This window comes from Neomonachus schauinslandi, chromosome 15 (assembly GCF_002201575.2).
Source record: "Neomonachus schauinslandi chromosome 15, ASM220157v2, whole genome shotgun sequence".
Lineage (NCBI taxonomy): Eukaryota > Metazoa > Chordata > Mammalia > Carnivora > Phocidae > Neomonachus > Neomonachus schauinslandi.
The window spans coordinates 35011937-35037498 of record NC_058417.1 but is presented as its reverse complement, the minus strand read 5'-3'; the positions used below and the strand labels follow the sequence as shown (position 1 = coordinate 35037498).

The window sequence follows — 25562 nt, the reverse complement described above, 5'->3', positions numbered from 1 at the left end:
GGATGTTTGGTGGTCCTCCCTGATGACTCTGTGCCATGTCTCCCTGGTGGTCCCAATTCTTTTTTCACACTCTTTTCCCTTCTATGGGCCAGGTGCTGTGCCTGGTCCTGGAGATAGAGCAGTGAATTATACAGACACAGACAGCCCTGCCTTCCTGGAGCTTCAAGTTTAGTGGAGGAGCCAGATGAGTCGGCAGATGATTTCCACCCAGTGTGATAGGAGCCAAGTGGTGCTAAGATTGGGGAGGTCTAAGGAGCCCTTAGAGGGAGCCCACAACCCGGCCTGATAGGGTCAGAGACTTGAAGAATGGATAGGTGGTGAGAAGAAAGAATGATCCTGACAGAAGAGACAGCATTTGTAATGGCTTGGAGACTGGAGGCTGGTTCAAGGCAGTAGATAAGTATGGCTGGGAGTTGAGCTGGGGAATGAGAAGAGAGGAGGCTGGAGAGTTAAGCCAAAGCAGATTGCGCAAGAGCTGGAAGGGTGCCAGTAAGAAGCAGCGAGCCACTGAAAGTCTGTGAGCAAGGGAAGTAACAAGTTCAGATTTGCTTTTGAGAATGATCCCTGAGCCTGTTTCCTCATCTATATAATGGGGATAATAATATCACCAGAGAGCCGTCTGGAGAATTAAAGGAGATAATGCATGCAAACAGTGCCTGGCACATAGGTTATTATTTATCCAGCTAAGAGTCCCTTTTCCATTGCGAAGCCTTGCGCATAGCTCCGTGTTGACTGTAATCACATTCTGTTACACAGTAATTACTTATTTACTTGGGCAGCTACCTCCCAAACTGAGAAATGAAAAGACTACCTCCTTATCCTTTCTGTGTTTCCTGTTCCCAGCACAATTCAGCACATATTGAGCACTTGGTCAGTGGGGCCCAGGGTCTGAACAGTGAAAGAGCGAAAACATCAAAGGGACAAGACTGGGGGGAGGGGTGGGGGTGGGGTGTCAGGACGTACCGCATTCCACCACAAGAGCGCGCGCTCTGTTCCTATGAGAGCGCAGGGCGGCTGGGGAGGGGCGGGCTCCCCGGCCCCCAGCGCAGATCACCTGGCAGGACCTTTCTCTAAGCCAGCCCAGTACGAAGAGGGTCGCTTTCTCAGGTCAAATGAGTAGAGAATAATTAAAGTGTTTTGAGAACTGCGCGCATAGCGCTGATGTTAAGGGCTGCCTCCGCCGCCGCCAGTCGTTAGTTAGGGTTTTGACTCTGGGTGCGGTCTTTTCCTGAGCCACTTGGATCTTTGTGGAAGCGGGTGGGGGGCACGTCTGTATGAGGGGTTAACATGGGCTTGCATCCTGATCCCGAAGTTTGCAAACTTTCCCAGTCCGAGTCACTGTCATCCGGACTGGGAACCCACCAGATCGTCCCCCTCAGGGAGCGCAAGTGGGGATCAGGCCGGGTGAAACAGGTCCCTTTGAGAGGGAACGGATTCGTTGAGAGCTACCTGGACAGTTTCAGGGAAGGCGAGCCAAAGAGATTTGGGAGGGCGCGGGAGAGGAAGAAATGAAAAGGGAGGAGGAATGACGGACCTCTGGGGAGGCAGGGGTTAAGCCGGGCTTGGCCCCGGAGGAGGAAAGGGCGGAGCGAACGCTCGGGAGGCGGGCTCACGGCGCGGCCTCCCGAAAACAACAGGCCGCCCCGGGCCAGGACGGGGTTAAGGGGGTGGGCCCGGGGGGGGGGGGAAAGCCACGTGCCGGGGCGAGAGGCGATTGGCTCTGCCGGCGTTGTTTGTGAGCGGCCATTGGCGACGTCGGGGCGCCGCAACGAGCCGATTGGACGGGGCTTGGAGGACTGCCAGGGCCGGGGCGGGGAGGAGGCGGCCCGTCCAGGTCGCTGGGCCGGGCTGGGCGGGGCTGGGCCGGGCTGGGCCGAGCTGAGCGCCAGTGCTGCCCGCTGGGGGACCGGAGCCCGAGCCCGAGCTGCGGCCGCCGCCGCCGCCACCGCCACCGCCGCCATGCGCTGGGTCCGCGCGCTGCTGAAGAATGCGTCGCTGGCAGGGGCGCCCAAGTACATCGAACACTTCAGCAAGTTCTCCCCGTCCCCGCTGTCCATAAAGCAGTTTCTGGACTTTGGTACGGGGTGGGGGGTGGCAGGCCGTGGGGGCCCTCGGAGCGCGGGGGGCAGTGAGTGAGGGAGCCCTGGCCACGAAGGATTAACGCGGAGGAGAGGAGAGGCCCTGCGTGACAGGGAGGGGTTGCTGGGGTACAGGCAGGAATGGGTTAAGGCGGGGGAGGGAGGGGCAGGGACTGGTCCTGAGTGGGTTAAGGTATCCTGGGGAAGACCTGTATACTGGGCTGTCAATGGGAAGTGGGGGCACTGAGAAGAAGGGGTCTAAATACTTTGCTGGGCTTTGTGAGAGGTCTTACAGAGAAAGGGAGAGCGAGGAGGTGATGTTAGGGCAGAAGGGGAGTGGGGTATATCCAGACAGAAAGGGTTAATGGTGTCCTAGTGACTCAATGAGTAGGAGATGGAGAGGAAATGGGGTGGGGATGCTGGTGGGGAGTAACAGGGTGGAGGTGCAAACATCTGGAAAGAGACCTGGGCTGGGCTGGGCACCCAGGGGTCAGGTGGGGACTGGGCTCTTTCAGAAAAATGTCAACAGGAGGGAGGTCCCTGGTCAGTATACCTCCACCCACTGAAGAAGCTGGCCCCCAGCCGGCCCAGTAGGCAAGGACACTTGAAGAGCAAATCTGTTTGGGCCTGGCTCCCTGTCCCTTCCCAGGCTGAGGCTTGGAGCACCATGAGGCGGAGTCAGGAGGCTTGCAGCCTTGGCTGCCCCTAGGTTCCTGGGCCAGGATCACCCACCAGCAACGCCCTGGGGGCGCGTTGGGAGCAGAAGCAAGACTGTGCCGCTGTGGCCACTGAAACAGGCATTGTGTGGGCCCTGTCTGTCTACGGGGTATTTCCATGGTGCCAGCTAGGGATTAGGAGGGGGTGCCCAGGTCTCTCAGGAGTTGAAGAGACAGTGCCTGGCTCAAGTTACAGCTGCGTCACTGATGGGAGGGGGTGGGGAGGTGGCATCTAGGACACAGGGCCCCTGTTACCCAGGACTTGTCTGCCTGTCCCCCTGCCCTTTTTGAGCTGTCCTATGTAAGAAAGTCCCCTGGGCCCATTCCCAGCCACCAGTAGCTGTCTGGTCCAAACTGAACCCCAGTTATAGAAATGGACTGGGTGGGGCTCACAGTCAAGTTTGGTCCACTTGTAGTGCAGTGGGGAAAACAGATCTTCAGAAGGGTAGTCACAAGCCCTAGGTGGCAGACTTGGAAGCGGAACTTAGACTAGCATCTGGCTCTTCTGACTCTAGGCCATGGCCTCAGTCTACCACTCCGTCTTCATCTTGAAGCCAGACCAAGGACCAAGATATTTGGGCTCCCATCCTTGGGCCCTGTGTGCCTCCCACGTGGGCATTAACGCAGGGTCAACTCTACAGATGTCATCAAGACCAGCCTGGGTGAAGACAGACTGGGCCAGAAATGACGCTGGGACCCCGCAGCTGCCATGGTCCAGGCATAGCGCCCCTCAGCCAGGCCCAGACCCGGGAAGGGGTGGTTTTCCCAGGCTCCTCTGCCCACCCGATCCACCCCACCCTACCCCTTCCACCCCTCAAAGCGAGTGTCTACTAGGAGGGACAGAAAGTGAAGAAGTAAGGTAACCGAGGCCAGAGGCAGCTCCAAGTGGGCCTGAGAGTGGCCCTGTCCCCTGTGGTTGAAGGCAAGCAGGCTGGGGGCGAGGGGACGCAAGCTTGGAGAGGGTTAGGCAGGGTGGCATGGAGGTGGGAGCCCTGCAGGGGATTAGGAGAGGTGCTTTGCTCTGTGCCCCTGGTCACTTCTCTGAACCTTCAGGAAATGAAGGATTTAATCGACCTGACCCCTGAGATGACCTCTGGCTCCAGGGGTTTGCAGCTCTGTGGGCTCACCTCTGTCTCTCTCCCTCCCTCCAGGGTCCAGCAATGCCTGTGAGAAAACCTCATTCACCTTCCTCAGGCAGGAGCTGCCCGTGCGCCTGGCCAACATCATGAAAGAGATCAACCTGCTTCCAGACCGAGTGCTGAGCACACCCTCGGTGCAGCTGGTCCAGAGCTGGTGAGACCCCTGGCCAGGCCCCTGCACCTCCCACTCCCTCGCTGCCAGATGCCCCTGGGCTCCCAGAGTCTCTGTGCTCCCAGTAGCCTTGAGGGAGGTGGGGACAGAGAGGAAGCACAGGGGCTCCAAGAGGCTGGAGAGATGCCCAAGGTCAAGTGGAATGCTAGGCCAGAACAGGGACTGAGATAAAGCTCCTAGCCTCCATGCCTGTGGGCCAGCCCTATTCTTACCACTTTTCTTTCTCCAGAAACCCAGGATCCACCTGGGGAATTGTTTTCACAGGCAAAACCCAAACCATGCTAATACTGGCATTCACCACCAGCTCTGGTTCTGGAAACCCAGCACCTACTGGGTAATATTTACCTGGGGGCACCTTCTGCCTCCTCCCCGCCACTTCCCCACCACCCCGCGGTGGGAAATGCTGGTTGGCTCGGAGGTCTTGGACCTCCAAGGGCCAGGGCCCAGCGAGGGGTGACCTGGTTGGGCTGCAGGAATGCCAGACCCTGCCCTCTCCCCCTGGCCCCCTTTGCAGCTTGCACCTGTAGGGAAACAGAAACAGGAAGAAATGAATTTTCAAATGTTTTATTTTATTTTTATTTTTTTTTTTAAGATTTATTTATTTATTTGAGAGAGCGAGAATGAGAGAGAGTACATGAGAGGGGGGAGGGTCAGAGGGAGAAGCAGGCTCCCCGCTGAGCAGGGAGCCCGATGCGGGACTCGATCCCGGGACTCCAGGATCATGACCTGAGCTGAAGGCAGTCGCTTAACCAACTGAGCCACCCAGGCGCCCCTTTTCAAATGTTTTAGTCCAAGCGACAAGTTGGACTGTTTTGGATGTTGGAAAACACTCAGATGTAGGGATGGCACAGTACCAACCCCCAAGAACTTTGGAGGAGCAAAGACCAAAAGTTGCAGCAGTAGCAGGGGGAAGTCCTCAGTAAAGGTCCCTCTATAACTCTGTCCCAGGTTAAGTAACTGGATGACATGAACCAATGGCTGGTCACATGAAGAACAAACAAGAGTTTGCTGTGTGACTGGCATGCAGATGGTTAATCCTGGTTGATCTTTGGTGGCACCTGCGCTGGAAGGCTTTGCCAGTTTGGCTATGGTGTGGCGTGGCTGTGGTTCGCTGTTGGGTTCAGGAGCAGGGCTCCACACCTGCTGTGAGCCCAGTGCCCTGCCGGGAGCCCGGGAGCTCGCGGGGAGCAGGAGAGTGGGTAAACTGAGAGTTATGTAGATCGTGGTGGGAGCAGCGAGCTGCCAAAGAGTTACTAAAGAACCAAAATGTTATTTAAAAAGTAATGTGGATTGGGGTTCTTTTCCTCCTCATCGTGGAAGTATTTTCTGGAAGACACAGAAAAATAGATAGAAGAGAATGCCATCCACTACCCTCTACGCCATAACCGAACACTGGTAGGGTTTCAGAAGGTCTTAGTGGTGCCCTTCTAGCATCGTTTCTATGCGTGGATATCTGAATAGGCAGGACTTACTCTGATGTAATGAGATACGGTAAGGAGAGTGTTTTGTGCACAAGGCCAGGCTCCCAGTAGACACACGCTGGATGTCAGTTGAAGCAGAGAGTTGTGGGGAAGTTGAGATGGACACACAGAGGAGGTGACATGTCACTGGGCCTTCCAGGGGGACGGGAGTGAGCTCACACCTAGAAAGAAGGGAAGGGCATTCCAGGCCTTGGACTGCTTGTGCCAGGGCGTGGAGGCAGGCAAGGGCCCAGCCAGGGCCTCTGCGACCTCACTCTGCACCTGCAGTGCTCTCGGTGCAAGCTGCAAAGGGGGCCAGGGGGAGAGGGCAGGGTCTGGCATTCCTGCAGCCCAACCAGGTCACCCCTCGCTGGGCCCTGGCCCTTGGAGGTCCAAGACCTCTGAGCCAACCAGCATTTCCCACCGCGGGGTGGTGGGGAAGTGGCGGGGAGGAGGCAGAAGGTGCCATCTGTTTGCCCGCTTCTCCTCCAGTTCTGTCTGGCTGGCTGGCCCAGCTTCCTCTCCAGCAGGCCCCTGACGCCAGGACAGGCCCTCGCAGGCCCCTCCCTGGACGCTGTGTTCCTAGGAGGCCCAGGGGATGTGTGTCGGGGTGTGGGGGAGCAGGGAGCTGCTGGGCTCCCTGTGAGGCCCCCAGGCCCCAGCGGAGGCTGTTTCTGAAAATCAGTTACGCATGTGTGGGCTTGGCCTGGTCTTTCTTCCCTCCAAGCTTGGAAGTCATGTCCAGCAACAGCAGGACAGAGCGAAGTTAGACAAGAGAGAGCACTTCCCAGTGGTTGGTTCAGCTTAGAGGAGAACAGGCCATGGGATTTCTGGAATGTCCTGACGCACTGACTGGAGCCTGCTGAGGTTGTTCCTAGGGAATGGGCATCATCGGCCTCAGCAAGAGAGACTGAGGTCTGAGGGGAGGAGGGATTTTCTGATGGGGACGAGGTGGCCGCCTGTGAGAGAGTGCAGACTCCCTCCAGGAGAACTCACTGGATGTAGAGGTGGTGGAGGTGGGCAGGGTTTGCACGAGCGGAGGGGGACAGCGTACCACGGAGCCTGGCAAGAGGGCCTCTACCCTCAGAGTCTGACGAGTAAGGAGCAAACGCTCCCCTTTGGGAAATGGAAAAGTCTGGTACGAATGCTGTTCGCAGTGGTGGTGATATGACGTGGTGAAGGCGAGTGGAGTTGTTACTCAGCTGCCCAGAGGTTCTAGGCCAGAGTCACTGGGGACATGTTGAGCATTCCTGGTTTTAAATAAACCCGGTAAATTGTCTCAACCAGACAGACCTGGTGCGGAGGGAGCCTGTTTTGGAAGCCAGTAGGAAGCCTTGGCCTTTGATGTCTGTGTCAGCATGCTTGACTCTGAGGCTTGGCTTCGCTGCTTGCTGGACACTTTCTTAGCAAAACCTCCAGGCTCCCTGAGCCTCGGCTTCCTCACCTGTAAAATGGGGATTCGTTCTGTTTCTAAGGACAAACGCCACCGTTCGGTGCCAAAGTGTGCAGAACTCTGTCAACACAAGCCGTGTCCCTGAGCTGCACCTCCAGGCCACAGATATGAGTTTGGCCAGGGTTCTCTTAGACAGTGTGGTCCTCATAGTGATGGTGCTGATGACAGCAAATAGACCTGGAGGGCCTACCCTGCATCAGGAACTATTCTGGGCATGTCCACATCTTCACTCACTTAGCCTTCCCGACAGCCCTCTGCCGTAGGCCTTGTCATTACTCCCATTTCATACATGAGCAGACTGAGGTTCGGAGAGGTTAGGGCTCGTGTGTGAGATCACTCAGGCAGCAGGTGGGGGAGCTAGGACTCCAGCCTAGGCTGTGTGACCCGGTGGCTACATTCATGAGGGGGCAGGCAGAGTGCTCTGTTCTGGGGCAGTGACCTGGATCAGAGATCGCCAAACTCCCTGAGCAAGTCCTCGAGACTACAGTAGGGCCCACCTTACCGGAATGCACTTGGCTAGAGATGCTGGAGCACAGAGCCGGAGAGAAAGCCAGCTGGAGGAGGGCGTGGAGCTGGTAGGAGTGTGCTTCCAGAAAGTGGGGAGGGGGGGTGTTGAGTGAGAGTTGCAGAGTAGAATCAGATGACAGTGAGTCACTCCTGTCACTAAGGGTCTTGCAGAGGTTGTAGGGAAAGGGGCAGGGGGCAGTGGGGCCAGCACCTTCTGTCAAACCTCCCCCGCCTGCAAGGGACCCGCACCCCCACCCCGCGGGAACCACAGCCCTTGAGAAGAACCAGCACCGTGGCAGTGGCTCCCGTGGCCCGCGCTGGACCAGGCATGGAGCCGGGGCTCGAGTCCCATCCTCCCTGAACCCCTCGGCCTCTCCTCCCATAACCGGGCTTGAGACTGAGGATGTCAGAGTGGTACTGCCTTGAACCCCATTTTCAAGCCGGGGACAGGAGCAGCTCAGTGGCCTCTGTAGGGCCCAGCCGGCCACAGGGCCCAAGTCTGCCCGGCTCAGGGCCTGCACTCGGCTCCCCTCCAGAGAGCAGCTTCCAGATGTGGGACAGGTCTGCCAGCTCCCCCTCCTCAAACGGCCACTGCCTTGTTCACACTGCTCATCCACAGTGGCTGTGGACACTAGTGCCTGGTGCACACGCACACACACGCGCACACACACACACGCTGCCATGCACACGCCCCCTCCACCTCCCTCCACATTCCACCCCCTGCCTCCCGAATCCAGGGCTCTGGGCAAGCTAGAAAGCCCCAGAAGGCAGGAGTCCTGGGTGCCTGATTTGCTGCTGAGGTCGGCAGGCCCAGGCCTTCCCTAGGGCAGCTATATCGGGCCCCCACGACCTGCTGGGAGGCGGGGAGTCAATGCCAGATCGGCCAGTGCACCGCTGCTTCGGGCCTCCTAGGTCCGAGCCCAGTCCTTTCTCTGGCGGTCAGTGCGGGGGCAGCCCAGGAGCCAGGGTCACTCCTTTCTCATTGTCTCTCCCTGTAGGACCAGATCTTGCCTGAGGGTGCCATCTGGGTTACCAGGCCTCGGCGGGCTTCAGCCAGGCCCAGGGTCCTCTGGGAAGATCCTTCCCATCTTGTCCTCTCCCTCCCGAGAGCCCACGCGGACCCACTCCCCAGCAGGAGTGGCCCCACGAGGGAGGCGGGCAGGGGGCCTCAGGCTGGCGGCCCTCTGCATGCCCGTCCTGGGAGGGACTGCCCATTGTCCGTCCGTCCCGGCACCCTTTACTTCACTGGCCCCACTTCTGTTCTCTAGGGTGCGGCAGGCAGCCTCGGAGGGATGGGGCCAGTAGCTAGGGCGCTGGGATGTTGTCCCTGCCCCTTCACCTCCTGGCCCAGCGGGCAGGGCCTCCTAGCTCCCACCCCCTCCCTCCCTTCCTGCCCCCCCACCCCATCTTAGGAAGGGGTTCTGGGCCCCACTCTCCAGCTGGTTTCTTCCCCTTCCTCTCTCTACCTACCCCAGCCTTGCACACTTGCAGGTTTTCTCCCCAAATCCCCTCCCAGAGTCATGAGCATGAAGCTTTATCCTGGGCATGGGGGAGGGGGGCAGGGATTTGGGGGCACGCAGCCTGCAAGAGAGAAGCCCAGCTCTGCACGGTGACCGCCTCATCTGTAGAACGGGGGAGCGGGAGCACCCACCTCACAGGGTATCACGGAGGCGAAAGTAGGGGGGCAGGCAAGCACAGAGCCGAGCCCTGTCTGAGGCTGGCGGCAGCCGTCATGTCACTGCTGGGACCAGGGTGGATGGTGAGCAGTTGGCCACGTGGTGTGGACTGGGTGTCAGACAGACATGGGTTCGAATCCCAGCGCGGCCCCTGCCCGTGGGGCCTGGGCCGTATCACCTGCTTTCCCTGGGCTGGTTTCTACAGCAAGGGGAAGTACGGCATGCTCCTCAAGGCTGCTGGGGGACGGGAGACCCCGGGTAGACTTGGCAACAGGCAGGCTCTGGCCCCCGTCACTCCGTCACTCTGTAGCAGAGTCAGCCCGCCTGTTACTAATCTCCAGGGAGCTTGAGGCCCGGCCTTTGGAGTGCCTCTCTGATTGTCTGCTGGGGCTGCAGGCATGGGGGGGGGACAGGGGGAGGCTGGTCTCTTCTGCTGGGTGGGGAGGACAGGCGGGGAGCACCAGGGCTGGAAAGTCCCCATTCCTGCCAGCCCTAGCATGGCGGCTGTCCAGAGCATGATTAAAACGGGACTCAGAGCCTACGCCCAGTACGACCAGCAGGAGGGTGTCGGTGCCGCATGGGGCTCAGAGGATGCACTCCGCTGTGGCTGACGTGTAAACCACGTTCGGAGCAAGGGCGCACATCTGGAGAGTGCTCACTGCGTGCTGGGCACGGAGCTTAGTATGGCCTTTGACCTCCACTGAAAGGCAGTGATAGCAGTACGAAACCCTCCACTTTCCTGATGAGGAAACTCAGGCCCAGAGAGGCTCCACGACTTACCCAGGCCGCACAGCCCTGAGTGGAAAAGCCAGGATGGGGACTCAGCAGAGCCAGCGCCCCAGCCAGCGCCCCCACCCTCTCCTCTAGTCTCTGAAGTGAGAGAGGGAAGAGCAGTGGGGGGGAGGTGAAGGGGGAAGGGTATTCTGGGCAGAGAGCCATCAGGGACGTGGAGGTGGGCATTCTGAGCCGACCCGGCGCTGCCGGGTGGCAAGAGTGCGGAGGACTGAGTCTTCACCACCCTGCCTCCCGGCCTGATGACTGCTTTGGGCCTCAGTTGAGGAGCCTGTGAAATGGGGCTAATGCCTGCCCTTCTTACCTGTCAAGGTCAAAGCACTGTGTCCATAGGAATGCATCTCCCGTGGAGGCGCCTTTTCTAGCGAGACCGTTAGGCCGCAGAGCCCTCTGTCCCAGGGCTCTTGGCAGCCCCTCCTTCCTGCTCGCTACGAGTGTTTCTACCAGAGAGAGGCTCGGCTCTGTGGCCTTCCCCAGGAGAACAACCCGTGGGCTGGACGTGGTAGCAGGAAGCAGTGGGGGTCGTGGCTTGCAGGGCAGGGGGACAGTGGCTCCAGGTGGGCACGCTCTGCCGCCACAGGTGAGCCTGACTCCCTCGCACAGGCTGGCCCCCTGCGGCCCCGAGTTCGGGGCTTCCCAGCACTCCCCTGGCTCCCCAGCTCTCCGAGGTCCTGGGGAAATCGGCCTCCCAACCAGGCCTGCAGATGGGGGGCAGCAGGGGGCCACGCACTCCTGCTGGGCCTTCGGAGTGGAGTGAGCTGTCCTGGCTCTCCGCGGGCTCCGGCCCCACGCACGGTCACAGCTGGCCTGCCTGCCCCGCTCCTGTGTCCTGCCCACCCACCATTTAAAATCCACTTCCCTGGGCAGAGCGCACGGCCCCTGGTCAGGGGCGCAGAGCGTTCGGCTATAATCCCCACTGAGCCCCCGCTCGGTGACGTGCCCTGGGCCAGTCACCCTGCCAGCCGCGCCCCGTGGGTGGCAGCCTAACCCTGGTGGCAGCACAGACGTTAGGACCGGTTTCCGTGAGGGCGCTCGGGGAGGTTAAGCGACTGGCCCCAGCCTTCTCTCTTGGTGAAGACCCCAGGGATGGGACGATCCCCAGTGCCTTCCAAAGACTGCTATTCTTAGATTCCACAGCCAGGGTGCTATGAGGGGGACCAGCAAATGAGAGATGTTCTTGCATAACTTACTGTGTTGTCAGGGAGACTCGCATACAGATGAAAGGAATTGAGAAAAAGTGTGGTGTAGCCTGTCAAGCAGGGCAGCTCTGTGTGGGTAGGGGTGAGGCCGGTGTGGGGGCAGCTCTGCGTGCCACTGCCCACGGTAGGGGCGGGGCAGGTGCGGGGGCAGCTGAGTCAGTTGGGAAGGGGGCCAGGCCTGGCCTGGAGCTGAGGTGATGTCCCCCCCTCCACTGCACACAGGTATGTCCAAAGTCTCCTGGACATCATGGAGTTCCTGGACAAGGACCCCGAGGACCATCGTACCCTAAGCCAGTGAGTGAGGGGCCCCAGTGGGGGGCAGGAGGGCAGGTGCAGGTGAGGGGCACTGGGTCACAGCCCGGAGGCAGAAATGGCCAGGAGGATGGAAGAAATGATCCCTGTCCTCAAGGGTATCTAGTCTCAGGGGGAATTGGCCCCTGGCCTCCGTGTCCTTGAGTCTGATTGGGGGGATCCAAGCTCCTGCCCTTGAGGAGTGCCCCCGGCTGTCGGGCAGGCGGTGGAAGATGCAGGGTGGGCTTGGGAAGCGGTGGGGAGGGCGCTGTGGGTCTGTCAGGTTGGGAAGGGTCCTGTGAGTGAAGACATGTGGAGAAGAGGTCAGAAGCAGGGGAGAGTCTGAGGGTGCCGCAGGGTTGGAACCGGGTGAGGGCCAACAGCTGCCGTGCCCTGCAGGTTCACTGATGCCCTGGTCACCATCCGGAACCGCCACAACGACGTGGTGCCCACCATGGCCCAGGGCGTGCTTGAGTACAAGGACACCTACGGCGACGACCCGGTCTCCAACCAGAACATCCAGTACTTTCTGGACCGCTTCTACCTCAGCCGCATCTCCATCCGCATGCTCATCAACCAGCACAGTGAGCGGGGCTGGGGGGCTCAGGACCGAGACCGCCTCCCTGGCTCCACAGTGGGGGAGGAAGGCAGCAGCGTGCAAGTGCCTTGTGAACGCTGACACAAGGCAAAATGGCGTCGCCTCTTTCAAAAGCGTTCAATGTGGTATTCGTCACAACTCTGTTATATTCAGAAATTGTTTGTTGTTTCGAGTTCCTTAGTCCCGGAGTATTCACTGTGATTGTTGAGAAATTATAACCAATTGAAAATTAAATGAGTTCCTCACGCTCAGGTAAGTTCAGGTGCAGGACAGTAAAATGATTTCTAAATGCTGTAGCGAAAGGAAGAAGAAATGTCATGTGGGCTGTGTGGTGGACTAGGCCCGCTGAGAGGAGTACTTCAGGTCTGCAGACAGTCCAGACATGGCCCGAGCCGGGGACGGAGGGGCCCAGGGAATGGGAGGAGGGGTGTTGGATGTAGGGGTGGAGTTGGAGAGTCCTGGGAGCAGGAGGGGGGCCCCACCAACAGCTCCCTGCCTTCTCACCCGCAGCCCTGATTTTTGACGGCAGCACCAACCCAGCCCACCCCAAACACATCGGCAGCATCGACCCCAATTGCAACGTCTCCGACGTGGTGAAGGGTAAGCCGTCCCCAGCACGGAGGAGCCCCAGAGACCCCCTCCCAGCTGCCTGGCCTGAGGATGTGTCGTGCCCCGCCCCGCCCCGTGGGTGGGGGGCCTCGTCTGCTTGGGTTTAATGTTGGCGATGTGCTGGTGCCAAGCAAGAGGAGTGCCTGGTGGGTGGGCCGCCCCATTCCCTGAGCGGCCCCTCTTTTCTCTCAGATGCCTACGATATGGCCAAGCTCCTGTGCGACAAGTATTACATGGCCTCGCCTGACTTGGAGATCCAGGAGATCAATAGTGAGTGAGCAAGTGTGTGTGTGTGTGTGTGTGTATGTGTGTGCGTGCGTGCGCATGTCTGTCTGTCTAAGGGCTCTGGAGAGGAAGGTGAGATCGGGAGTCAGGAAAGGAACCGGAAAAAAAAAGAAAAAGGAAAAGAAATGGATGGGACAGAAGCAGAGCTATTATTGACTTATTATTAGCAGTATTATTACTAATTTATTTGCTAAGTATTTATTAAGCAGCGAACATGCCAAGGAAGGTCCCTGTTCTCATGGAGGTTACATTCTTCATGCTGGGGAGGCTGGGGAAGGGGGCTGTTAGCCAGTGAGCAAATAATCAATAAGCTAATTTCATTTTTTAAAAAATATTTATTTATTTGACAGAGACAGCAAGAGAGGGAACACAAGCAGGGGGAGTGGGAGAGGGAGAAGCAGGCTTCCTGCGGAGCAGGGAGCCCGATGCGGGGCTCGATCCCAGGACTCTGGGATCATGACCTGAGCCGAAGGCAGACGCTTAACGACTGAGCCACCCAGGCGCCCCAACAAGCTAATTTCAGATGGTGACAAGTGACAGGGAGGAAACAAGATGAGGTCACGTGGCAGTGATGGGGAGGAGCACTGTATTTACTAGGGTATCAGCTTGGCTGCCTTTTCAGAACCCAGATAACAGTGGCTTAATTAAAAGAGAGGTTTCCCTCTTTCTAGGCCCTGGGGTGGAACAGCAAAGCCGGCTCCCCACCCTCATGTCTCAGTTCCAGCTGGAGAAGGGGAAGAGGATGGAGGAGGCCTCAGGACCCAGGGGTTGGACAGTCACTCCCCTAAGTCACCTGCCAGGCCTAGCTGCCAGGGAGGCCGGGAATTCAGTCTATATAGCTGGGCAGCCAGCAGCCTGTTAGAACTTTGGGGGAGGGGATATCTGTGACAAGAGGAGGGGAAGAATGGACACAAAAGGATGGCTGCGGGGGTCCTACTTTGGGTGGGGCGGGTGGTCAGGCACCAGCAGGACCAGTGAGGGGGCTGGGAGATGGGCAGGGAGGGGTTGGAGACAGAGGCCAAGGCATGCAGGGCCCGTGGACCACAGACAGGAGCTGGGATGTTGTGTGCAGCAGGGAAGCCCACTGAAGGGTTCGAAGCAACGGTGATGCCAGGTTCTGACGTTCATTCTAAAGATATTTAGAGGGTGGAGGGGGCAGGCGAGACCTCAGGAAGGCCACTTAGGAGGTCACTGCAGGAATCCAGGGGAGGGGAAGGCAGCAGAGATGGAAAGAGGGGGTAGATTTGATAAATATCTTGGAGGTAGAGAGGTCAGGACCTGCTGATGAACCAGGGGCATAGGGGAAAGGAGGATCAGGGATCTGGAAGTTTCTCTACCCTTCCCCTCCCCCACCTGCTCCTCAGCCACCCCCTGCCTGTGCGCCAGAAACCTGAGGCCTTTCATGCCTGGAAGTCACGCTGCCCACATCTGAAAGGCCCAGTTCAAGTCCAGGTCCTCCGAAAAGCCTTCCTGGACTTCCCAGAAAAAATGTTTAGGCACCTAGCTTCCTGGGGCATACTTCTGTAATGACTGAATGACTTAGAGGTATGGGGCACCCGGGTGGCTCAGCTGGTTGGTGCCTGTCTTCGGCTTGGGTCATGGTCCCAGGGTCCTGGGATCGAGCCCCGCGTCAGGCTCCCTGCTCAGCGGGGGATCTGCTTCTCCCTCTCCCCCTGCTTGTGCTCTCTCTCTCTGTGTGTCAAATAAATAAAATCTTTAATAAATAAATAAATTAATTAATTAGTTAATTAATTTCTTGGAGGCAGAGATGGAAGGACAGAGACAGGCCACGTTACTTCAGTATCCCTAGGGTCAAGCGCAGGGCCTGGCACGTAGCTCTGGGTGCAGCACTCAATGTAAAAGTCCGTTGTGCCTTTGTCTAGACTTGAATTTCCAAGAGGGTAGGGCCGAATTTTGTTCATCTTTATGCCCCACTGCCCAGTACAGGGCCTGAGATTCCTTCATTCACGAATCCATTGCACATTTATCGAGCTCCCACTGCACACAAAGCTGTGTGCCAGGCACCAGGAGAAGACAGGCAGTCCCTCACACCAGGCTCTCCAGGCTAGAGCGATCCTTGAGAGGCAGAGTGCTGGTATCAGAATCATGCGCAGCACCCCTTCCCTCTCCCCACTGGATTAAAAAGCTCTCCAGGGGTTCTGGGGTCCAGGTGAATGCTAGTAGGCTGAATATAGGCCGGATAGATACTTTCTGAATGGTTGAAGGGGCTAGATAAACAGTGGATAAATGGAAGGCTGGATCTGGACTCTATGAATGAATGGGTAGATGGGAAGAAGGATGGATGTTTGAACAGATGCTCAGTTGAGGGACAGTCGGATGGCTGGATGCTGGATGGGTAGTTAGAGGAATTAGTGGATGTTGATATAGTGGTTGTTGGATGGACGGGTGAACGGGTGGATGGATGGACATGTGTATAGTGATGGATACTGTATGGACACATGGTTGAATGGACACCGAATGAATGGATAGCTGGATGAATAAATGCCAGATGGATGGCCCGGCAGATGGTAGGAGGATAAATGGGTGATTGAGTGCTGGGTGCTAGGTGCTGAGTCAATGAATGCTGAATGGTGACCTCTTGACAATTTCCTGATCCTTGGTCTTGACTTCCCCAGCAGCATCCAACTCCAAACAGCCAATTCACATGGTCTATGTCCCCTCCCACCTCTACCACATGCTTTTTGAACTCTTCAAGGTAAGGAGGTGGGGGTTGATGGTCCTCTGCGGTGTTGGGGGTGGTTAGGGCTAGGCCGCTCTTACTCATCTCTTCCGCCTTTCCCTCCACAGAATGCCATGCGTGCAACCGTGGAAAGCCACGAGTCCAGCCTTGTCCTCCCACCTATCAAGGTCATGGTGGCCTTGGGTGAGGAAGATCTGTCCATCAAAGTATGTAACGCTTGATTTGGGGGCCAGAGAGCAGTGGGGTGGGGACTTCCCTCCTGCCAGGAGATGGGCCCAGAGAAGACCCTGGGGATGGGGACGACCAAGAGCTCAGGGGTGTCAGGGGGCAGGGGGCATGAGCCCTGAAGCCATGTCTGTCTCCCCCAGATGAGTGACCGAGGTGGGGGAGTTCCCCTGAGGAAGATCGAGCGACTCTTTAGCTACATGTACTCCACAGCGCCCACTCCCCAGCCCGGCACTGGAGGGACCCCGCTGGTGAGATGGTCTCCCTCCTGTGCCCCCCACCTCCTAAAGGATGCCTTTTTCGCCTCTTCTCATCAAACTGTCCCTCTCCCCATCTTTCGCCTCACCTCCCGTGGTCTTCGCTCTTGTGTGGCTGTATGCGGTGTCAGTCACCTCTCCCAGTCCCGGCCCCCCTGCTCCTCACCCCCCCCCGCCCCCCGCCGAGCCTGCAGCCGCTGCCCTCCCGCCTGAGCTGCGGGTGTCTCTCCGTCCCCTTTCCTCAATTCTCCCTCTCCCTCTCGCGCCCCATGAAGTTCGCTCATCAGCACCTCTCTGTCATGCCCAGCAGAGCAGGGGGGCTGGGTTTGGGAACTTGAGACCCGGGAGCCCCGTGACCCATCCACACCCGCTTGTCCAGACCCGCCGGCTCCTAGGGCTGAGCTCTTCTGCCAGCCCCGCTGACTACCACCCACAGCTGGGGCTACTCTGCCTTTCTGGCCCCACCGGACTGACTGCCCTCACCCCCGGGGGATTCTGGGAAGCTCCTGGCCCGACCCCAACTCAGTGCATGGTCCCTTTGCTCCAGGAGGCCCAGCACCAGCCTCCTGCTCACACTCCCTTCCTGCCCCCTTGTAGGCTGGCTTCGGGTACGGGCTCCCCATCTCCCGCCTCTATGCCAAGTACTTCCAGGGAGACCTGCAGCTCTTCTCCATGGAGGGCTTTGGGACCGACGCTGTCATCTATCTCAAGGTGAGGGTCCTGGCGCAGGGCCCAGCTTGCGGGGTGTGCGGGCCGGTCAGCCTGCTGGTAGGTTTCGTCTCCACCCCTCCACTCCTTTCCTCATTCCAGACTGGGAGTCAGAGCAAAGCTACAGTTCTGCAACCTGCAGACATTCCCAGCTTGGCAGGCAATTTAAGGAAGTCCCTGGTCCGTGATTAAGACCCCTGTTCTGGGGACCTTTGACTTCTTACACATAGAAGGAAGGGGGGTACCACAGAGAACTTGTCATTCAGCTCAGGGCCAGACTGAGGCCCAGAATTGGTGACCTTCTTCAAGGTCACAGCCCACCTTCCCTCTACCTCCCTGACCCTTTGAGTGAGTAGCCTTCTGGAATGGGCAGGGGCAAGGCACAGAAGGGACAGGTCCTTTCATGGGTCTTTCTGGGCCGGGGTTCGTTGTCTCGGCCAGTGTCTGGCACCTAGCTGGGCCGACCCAGACACAGGGTGGGACGTGGGGGCCATGGCCCGACACCACCACAACCCACCCTGGGAAAAGGGTGCCTGAGCGAGAAGTGGGTGAGGCACGGGGAAGTGGGACAGGCTGACCCCGGTGCTCTCCAGGCCCTGTCCACGGACTCGGTGGAGCGCCTGCCCGTCTACAACAAGTCAGCCTGGCGCCACTACCAGACCATCCACGAGGCTGGCGACTGGTGTGTGCCCAGCACGGAGCCGAAGAACACGTCCACGTACCGTGTCAGCTAAGGGCCGCCGGACTCCCCTGCACCGGAGAGGAGAGACTGCTGTCCCCGGGACTGGCCACCACGGTGGCCCTCCTCATCCCCGCCAGGTGGGGGGTGGCTCTCCCCTGACGACCAGCTTCTGTCTCCATGGAAATCACTACGGTGACCAGTCTGTGGTCTGAGTGCCAATCCCCGTCTCCACGGAGACCCCTCGGTGGTCTCCCTGCTGTTCAGTCTCGGTGGGCGATGCCTAAGGATGGGGGGACGTCTCTATCCTGATAGGGGGGGAGTCCCCAGAGCCATGTTTCCATGGCAGTCCTCCTTCTGAGACCAGAGCTTCCACTTTTCTGCCAGGGGTCCAGGGTCCCCCTCACTGCCCTCCACAGCCCTGGCCTTCCAAGTGGACACCCTGCTTGCCTTATCCCCCGGCCCGTGCAGGCACCCCGGCCCTGGGCCCGGGTCAGCGTTAGCAAGGAGCTGGGTGTCCCTGCGTAGAGAAGGGGGTTGCACCCTTGGGCCCCTGGTTGGGGACCTGGTCCTGCAGCCTCTCCCCCCATCCTAAGCTGGAAGGTCAAGGTTAGGAGGGGGCAGTTCTCACCCAGGGCTCACCCTTAATGTGAAGGAACCTGGGAGGACCCGGAGATCGGCTGCCCAGCCAAGCTGCTCAGAGCCCCTCAGGCGTCTCCCAAGCCCTTTGCCAGCATGTCCTCACATGCACACGGCCACCTGCCCGCCCCACCCCCACACGGTCCCGCCTGAGCTCCAGACCCCCACTCCCCCCGTGCCTGGACACACACGTGCTTGGGGTGGCTTTCTCCCTAGAAGGCTCTATGTACATAGCTAGTTTTATAGCCCCGAAAGCCCCCACCCTTCCCCTCAGCACACAGGGGTTAAAGTTGTGTGCTCCCCCCAGTGGCTGGGACGACGGGCCGTGACATCCACAATAAAGAGGAGACTGAATGAGCCCGTGGCCTGGCTGCTTTCCCAGGGGGGTGGGGGGGGGCGGGGGAATGTGCACGCACAGACCACGCAGAGTGCAGGCCTTGTGACTACCGTATGACGCGCTCGGGACACCCAGCCCGGGGCATGACTCAGGGTGTTCCACGAGCACACCACCAGGCAGAGCCATCCCTTCCTGAACACCTGATAGGGCGGCTGCTGGGGACAGACGTGCCCCCCTCCCCCCCACACACACTCAGGGCCCAGCCTCCCAGTGGGGGCACACAGAGGTCACTGGCACATCATAAGTGTTTATTGAAATAAATTGAGTACCACCCCCCTTCACATGCAGGTGGGCGCCCCTATAGCTCCTGATAGTGTCAAAGGCCTGGGTGCCTTCCACCCTCCCCACCAGCCCCTCCAACAGGCCCCGATGGTGCCGGGGGGCCCCCAAGTCTCAGTTTCCGCGGAGCTCCTCTCCCCGCACGGACAGCAGAGGGGGATGAAGGGCTGAGTCCCAGGGACGGGACCGTGGCCAGAGCAGGGGTGGCCTTGAAGCCACAGCCCCCGAGCAGGAACGAGGGGAGTTGGCATGCATTGGGTCCTGTCCGCCACTCCAGGCAGCTGGAGGTGGAGAGGGACTTCTAATCAGAGGGCCCCCAGCCCGCATTGGTCACTGGCCAATCCTCCAGAAGCTGCCGGCCCGTGCTGCACCTGAACGCTCCCTCCTTACAAGGATAGATGTCATCCCTGGGCTACTGGTATAGATCCCACCCCACCCAGGGGCCTGGCGCACCCTTCCTTGGGGCCCAGCGAACCAGAGCCTGCACTGTCTGCTGGTTCTGGAACCCACTGAGGCCCCGACAGGGACCAGAGCAGATGGGGGAAGGCTGATGAACCCTTCCAGTAGATTCCAGGGGAACTGCCAGATTTTGCCTCTCTACCTGGCTGGGGTGAGGATTCACCTGTTCAGTGCCACCTAGGCATTGGTGGGGGGGTGTCCTCTGTCACCCCCCCACCCCAGCTCCCAAGTTTGCTCTGTCCCCAGAGAGGGCTCAGCTGTCCTCCGAGGGAGCAACAGAAGCGGGCCCTGTGTTAGAGAGCAGGTCAAAGACCAGGCCTTGAGTGGGCCCCAGGAGGGGCAGACCTGTATGGATGTCATCTCACCATTGGGACCCAGAGGGCAGGGAAGGGGAAGGCGAAGGACGTTTTCACCATTCCTTCCTGCTCCGAAAGTCCTGGCAAAGATCGCCTGGGATAATCATGCGGCTCTCTCTGCTCTCCCGTTGAGTGCAGACTGGGAGTCTACCCTGAGTGCAGGTTGCTGCAGCGCCTGCCAGCCTCCCTTGGGAGCGGAAGCCAGCTCTCCCAGCACACAGCCCCCTTGGGGCGCTGGAGAGCAGCAACTCTGTCCACCCACTCCTGCCGAGATGCTTCCTACCTCTCTAAGCCCTAGGACCCAGGCCCCATCTCAGAGCCTCTAGAAGGCAGGCAGGCCAGCAGGTGTCCTAGCTCACTGCCGGCCAGCACCGCCGTGGCCTGAGGGCAGAGGGTCAGACTGACCCAGGTGCCTCAGGGTTCCCAGACTTGCTTCAGCCCTGGCCTCTCTGTCCTCTGCCCATAACCTGCCAGCTCCCCTAGGAATTCTGTGCCAAACAAGTCCTTAAAACTGGATTTATTCCTGGGCCCTCTCCTGGGGTCTCCCTTTCTGGGGGATCTGGGTCCAGACAGTGACAGGGTGAGAGAGGGCATGTACCCCCCGAGAGTGTGGGGCCAGGCCAGCCCAAGCTTGGCGTCCAGGCCCCGCCTGCCCGCTGAGGCCTGTGCCCACCGAGCCCGGCGGCCAGCAGCGCCCGGGAGCCAGTGCCTGCCCCCCCGCCGTCCCCTAGCTCTTCTTGGCCTCCTGCTCCCTGCGCCGGAGCTTCTCACGCTGCCGTGCAGCCTTCTCCTGGGCCTTGCGCTCCTTCTCAGCGGCTGCTGCCAGCTCCTTTACCTTCCGCTTCACTAGCGTCCGGTCATGCGAGTTGCTGAGCCCCAGGCTCTGGGGAGGAATTCAAGGGTGAGGGAAAGAGCCCCAGAAGCACTCGGGCCCTGGCCAACCCCGGTCCCCGGTTCTCTGTGCCCCCAGGTGCACCCTGCCTGGAGCTCGGCCAGTCCTCCCAGAAATGTGGCCTGCACCTCCCAGACTGGCCCGGGGATCAGAACGCTCAGGGCCAGAATTCTGAATGGGAGCGTTTGGGAAAGATGCTGATGGAGGGTACGAGACCTTTTGCCCCCTGCCCCCACGCCCAGCAATCCTCGGCTCCCATTCCTCCACTCAGGAGTTCAGCCTTGGCACGATCCTGCCCAGCCCCCTGAGGCCCACAGATAAGGAGTGACTTGCCCAAGGTTACACTGCTAGACAATGGCCGAGGCCCCTCCCCACTCCACAGACTTCCTGGGAGCCTCTCCTCAGCACCTCTTGCCTAAACGATGTAGTGCAGGGTGGGGAACAGGCCAGAAACCTCCCAGCACAAAGATCCGAGCACCCCCGCACCACCCCCCACCCCCCCCACCTCCCCTGACTACCAGCAGCCTCTAAGACTGAGAATCAGGCAAGATGATTAAGGAGAGGCCTGGTTTCCTATGACAGCAGGAGACTCAGAATCAAGAGCCAGGTGATGTGATGGTCCTAGTTCAATGTTAACCTGGAGACTTGGGCTGGGGCTTGAAGGTCAAACTGAAGGATGGGGCTCGAGTTTCGAGTCCGACGGGGGACCCATGCTAGAGTGCAAAGATCAGGCCCAGAGGTCAGAGGTCAGGGCGGCGGTCTTAGAGGCAATGAAAGATCAGGGTGGTGGGGGATCCCAATCCTGGAAGGTTGCCTTGGGCTCCGGCTGGGTCACGGCTCTCCTCCTCTGACCCACCTTCAGTTTGCTTCCATCCAGCTGCAGGAGCCGGCGCCCATCCACCTGCCGCGCGGCGAACTCGGCGGCATACTGCTCCAGGCTGAGGCTGTGTAGCCACTGGCCCACCTGCTGGCTGGTCCAGTGGTGGACAGTGGGGAGAGGCTCATCCAGGAACTGGGGTGGAGACCAAGGACGGTGAGGGGGAAGACATGGCCCGTGGCCTGCATCCCCGACACTCAGAGGGCAGGGCTTGCTTACCTCATCCGAAGACTGGGACAGTGTGTGGTAGGGGTAGGAGCATTTGGTCTCCTGCCGGGGCCCACTTGGGATCTTGGGGCTGCTGCTAGGGGGTGTGGAGTCATCACTCAGGGTGGATTCCTAGAGAGGAGGGGTGCGAGCTGCTGAGGAGAGAGCTCACCCCCAAGCCCAAGGGAGTCTCCCCAACCCACTGCTCCCATTTGAATGGAGCTGAAGTTGGGAACTGAGCACCAGGAGTTGCTCAGTGCCTCCTGTGCGTGAACCAGGAGCTGGGCAGGCACATAGGACGTGGTGACTCATGGGAGGCATCAGGATGGAAGGCTTCTAGGAGGTCGTGGGGCTAGAAGCGAGGCAGAATGTTAGCAGGGATGGCGGAGGTCTCAGATTAGGTGTCCCTTCCTGCAGGCAGCTGACCAGGATTCCCCGAGGCTAGGTCAGGGGTCCTCCCTTTGTGCCTCCTATCATAGCCTCTAGCAGTCTGGCTTCTAAGTGCCTGGGCAGAGATCATAAGCTCTAAGAGGCCCTGGGCTGTCTGTTCACCATGCTATCCCAGGGCCCAGCACGAGGGAAGGACGAGACGGAGGGAGTCTGTGCAGGGAGAGAGGAAATCAGGAAGTCCCAAGTCAGATGGAACTCTTTCTCCCCTGAATTCGCAGCTTTCCGATCTCCTCTGCCCCAGTAGCACATAAGGAACAACCACAGAGCCGGCATGGAGCCTGGCAGCAAACCCACGTGGCAAGTCCCTTCTCTCTGGGCCTTCATTCGTTCATCTGGACAACTGGGCTAAACGTGCCCGCGCTTTGTGAGAGGAAAGCACAAGTAGAACTTGGAGCCTTGAATAGGATGTGGCGTGAGCGGGGGCAGACACTCATGGCTGCTTCTGTCCCCCACTTCTCCCCACTTCCTGAGCACTAGCTAGTTTGCGCCCCCTTCATCCCAGTTCCCTCCAAGCCTCACCCCACCACACAGGTAGTCCAGGGGCTGATTCAGGACAGGGGGAGCCAGGCAGAAGAGTTAGGGTGCACGGAGGAGGCCTCAGGCTGGGTGGATAACGGCGGGGGGCAGGGGAGACTAGCATTCAGTGTGTTGAATGTAGTGAATGACTCAATGGAGGAACTACTCAGAATATGAATGCGTGAACAAGCGAATGAATGAACTCAGAGAATGGATGAACTAATGAATCACTGAATGGCTCCATGGATAGACAAATGGACTCCAGGAGTGCCTGGATCCCAGAGCCAGCCAGGGGGAAGTGCCACCCCCTCATGTCACCTGAGTCTGGGGCCAGTACAGGGGCAGGGAGGCCATTGGCTCACCTGAGAAGCTGACTTCTTAGGGCTGAAGCCCTCGTGTTTAGGGGAGCAGGCGGGCGAGGTGGTGCTGCCAGAGGACGCCGAGCCCTTGCCGCTGTCTGTGAACCAGGAAAAGGGCAGGAACGGGGAGCCCCCTGACCTGCCGGACCCCTCCACTGACTCCCTGTGGAGAGAGCAGCCAGCATGGGCGTGGGCACCACGGGGAGGGCCGGGGCCCCAGGGGAACTCCGGGCAGAAGCCGTGGGTGGCTGAGGCACAGTGCGGACGGCTTACCTGCTGCCCATGGACAAGCGGTTGCTACCCTTGTCCTTCCGGCTCTTGCTAGTGGACGCTCGGCGTAAGGTGACCCTGTGAGGGAGGGCAGGGGGGAGTGGGGCAGTGCTGCCCACTGTGCTACCCTGCACCCCAAAGCTCCAAGCCTTTGCTTCTGGCCCCTTTTCCACTCACCCCAGGTCCAGGAACTTTCGGCGAGTCTTCTTATCCAGGCCGATGGTGGGGCTGGCAGGCTCAGGAGGGCTGGCATCCCGGCTGTCATCTTTTGGGGAAGAGAGGGAAGGAAATAGCCCGTGTGGTGGCTTGCCTGCCTCCTTCCGCTGCCTCTTTCGACTTAAAAGCAGGCCACTTGGCTCAGGTGCCCTTCACTAGCTGTGTGACTTTGGACAAATCACTCTACTTCTCTGAGCTTCCTTCATCTCAAATATGGGGATAACACCTGACCCACACGAACACCTGCCTATTTCATGGAATATTTATGAAAGCTTTATGCAAACCATGAAAAAGTAGGGACCGCTACTACTCACTGTTCATTTTATCCTGACTTCTAACCAGCCTTCCAATCTTGGCTCACGTGTCACTTCCTCAGAGAAGCCTTACCGGAGGCTCCCCACCAGGTCTTTACCCCCCACTATGTATCCCCCCCACCCCCGACTCAACCGTGCACGTCTCTCACATAGCACTTATTACGACTTGTAACTATACATTTAATTAAGGGATGATTTGATCACGTCTCCCTTAAACTATGAGGAATTATTAGATTGTTTCTCCCCAAAACTGCAAGCCTCGTGAAGGCAAAGACTGCCTCTGTTTCCTTACTTGTGAGTCCCAGTGCCCAACAGTGTCTGGTACATAGTAGGCGCTCAGTAAGCGACGGCGGGAGCCGCAGTGTGTCCCCCACCCCCCCGCCCCGCCCCGCCCCGCCCGCTCGCCCCCAGCGGCCCTGCCCCACTTGGTCCAGCCCTCCCCTTCGGGGGCTGGACCGCTGCAGTCCCGGCGCTCGCCGGCAGGGGGCGCCGCGCCGACGGCCGCTCACCTTCGCTGTGGGGCTCAGCGCGCGGGTGGCGGCGCACGAAGCTGGGCGAGCTGTCCGAGGAGGGCGCGGAGCGGGGCGGCGAGCAGGACGCGGCGGCCAGGCCCTCGTGCGAGGCGGCGTTGTGCAAGGGCCGGTAGCGTGTGAGCGGCGAGGGCGGGGGCTCGTCTTCGTCCAGGCTGCGCCGCAACCCCGGAGGCTCCAGGCAGAAAGAGCCCCCCGCCGGGGACCCGGGGCCCGAGTGCAGAGGCGAGCGCAGCCGGTGCAGGGGGCTCCCGCAGCCGTCGGTCACCTGGGGGAGGGGCCGGCCGCTCACTGGCAACCCTCTTCCCCGCTTCCCCGAGCGGCTGGGAGTTGCTTTCACCCTGCAAACTGCGAGGGAGTCCCCGGAGCGAGGAGCCCGGACTCGGGTCCTTGGGGGACCTGGAAGGAAGGGTTGTCCTCGGGCCCCTGGGGGTGGCTGGGCAGTGAGAGGTGGGAGTTGGGGGGCCTTCAGCCACGTAGGCTGGGGTTGAATCCCACGTCCCTCACTTCCTAACTGGGTGACCTTGTTACTGAACCTCTCGGAGCCTCAGTTTCCCCACGTGTAAGATGGGAATAATAATGCCTCCCTTCAAAGTTTCACCCAAGCCAGAGTGAATGCAGGTAATCCTTGTTGGCATGACTATGGCAGAAGTCTGGGAGTGTGGTTTCCCAGGAACAGGGTTTGGGGGGATTGTCCGGGGCGGAGAGGGTGGGTAGGGTATGCGTGATTGGGTGGGTTGCCCCAACCTTGCCTCCGGGCCCGTCGGAGCCTTCACCATCCTCTGCAGAGCTGGCGCTGTCCCGAAGCCTGGAGCGGGAGGGCCGGTGTCTCCGGCCCTTGGCCAGTAGTTGGGCCCGGGCCTTGTGTAAACTGCTGTCCAGTCTGACGGTCTCTGGCACAGCCAAGTCCAGGTCTGTGAACCAGGTGAAGGGGGCAGAGACCAGACACGTGAGGACAGCAGGCCTGTGAGCACCTCAGGGCTCCCGCACTCACACCCCAGACACTCGGCAAAGTTTCTGAGTGCCCCGCGCTGGGGGTACAGATGAGATGGAGAACGGGGTCCCTCACAGTCTCAGAGGCGGGAAACACAGCAGTGTGGTGGGGTCTCTGACAGGCACGCAGGAGCACAGGATGTCCTGTTTGGATGGGTCAGGGGAGGAAGCACCACAGCTGGTCTAAGGTCTGGGTGGGAGTTTACAAGAGAGGAGGCTGGTGAGCTGCTATATGCAATGCTGGGAAGTAGGGAGGCTCAGGG

At 59.5% G+C, this 25562-nt stretch overlaps 2 protein-coding genes across 3 annotated transcripts in view; one reads left to right on the top strand and one right to left on the bottom strand.

The window, feature by feature from the left end:
* The first annotated feature begins 1901 nt into the window (after nt 1-1901).
* Nucleotides 1902-18535, top strand: PDK2 (pyruvate dehydrogenase kinase 2). 2 transcript variants are annotated; one of them, XM_021703985.1, is made up of 11 exons: nt 1902-2077; nt 3946-4087; nt 11415-11486; nt 11883-12067; nt 12592-12681; nt 12883-12960; nt 15615-15691; nt 15784-15882; nt 16045-16152; nt 16756-16869; nt 17460-18535. In XM_021703985.1, the coding sequence occupies exons 1-11, from the start codon at nt 1960-1962 to the stop codon at nt 17598-17600; spliced, it is 1224 nt and encodes a 407-aa protein (XP_021559660.1). In that variant the 5' UTR covers nt 1902-1959; the 3' UTR covers nt 17601-18535. The 2 variants fall into 2 exon arrangements, with proteins under 2 accessions (XP_021559660.1, XP_021559661.1); XM_021703986.1 differs by lacking the exon at nt 1902-2077 and adding an exon at nt 2860-2875.
* A 406-nt stretch (nt 18536-18941) lies between these two features.
* The window catches only part of SAMD14 (sterile alpha motif domain containing 14), a 15382-nt gene continuing 8761 nt past the window's right edge, over nt 18942-25562 (bottom strand). Inside the window, exons 3-11 of the mRNA XM_044921904.1 lie at nt 25054-25220; nt 24286-24574; nt 23424-23511; nt 23250-23324; nt 22980-23139; nt 21855-21938; nt 21664-21783; nt 21424-21579; nt 18942-20558 (exon numbers count right to left, since the gene is read on the bottom strand). Coding sequence (XP_044777839.1) covers nt 20403-20558; nt 21424-21579; nt 21664-21783; nt 21855-21938; nt 22980-23139; nt 23250-23324; nt 23424-23511; nt 24286-24574; nt 25054-25220 — 1295 coding nt within the window. The 3' untranslated portion in view covers nt 18942-20402. The remainder of the gene's footprint in view (nt 20559-21423; nt 21580-21663; nt 21784-21854; nt 21939-22979; nt 23140-23249; nt 23325-23423; nt 23512-24285; nt 24575-25053; nt 25221-25562) is intronic.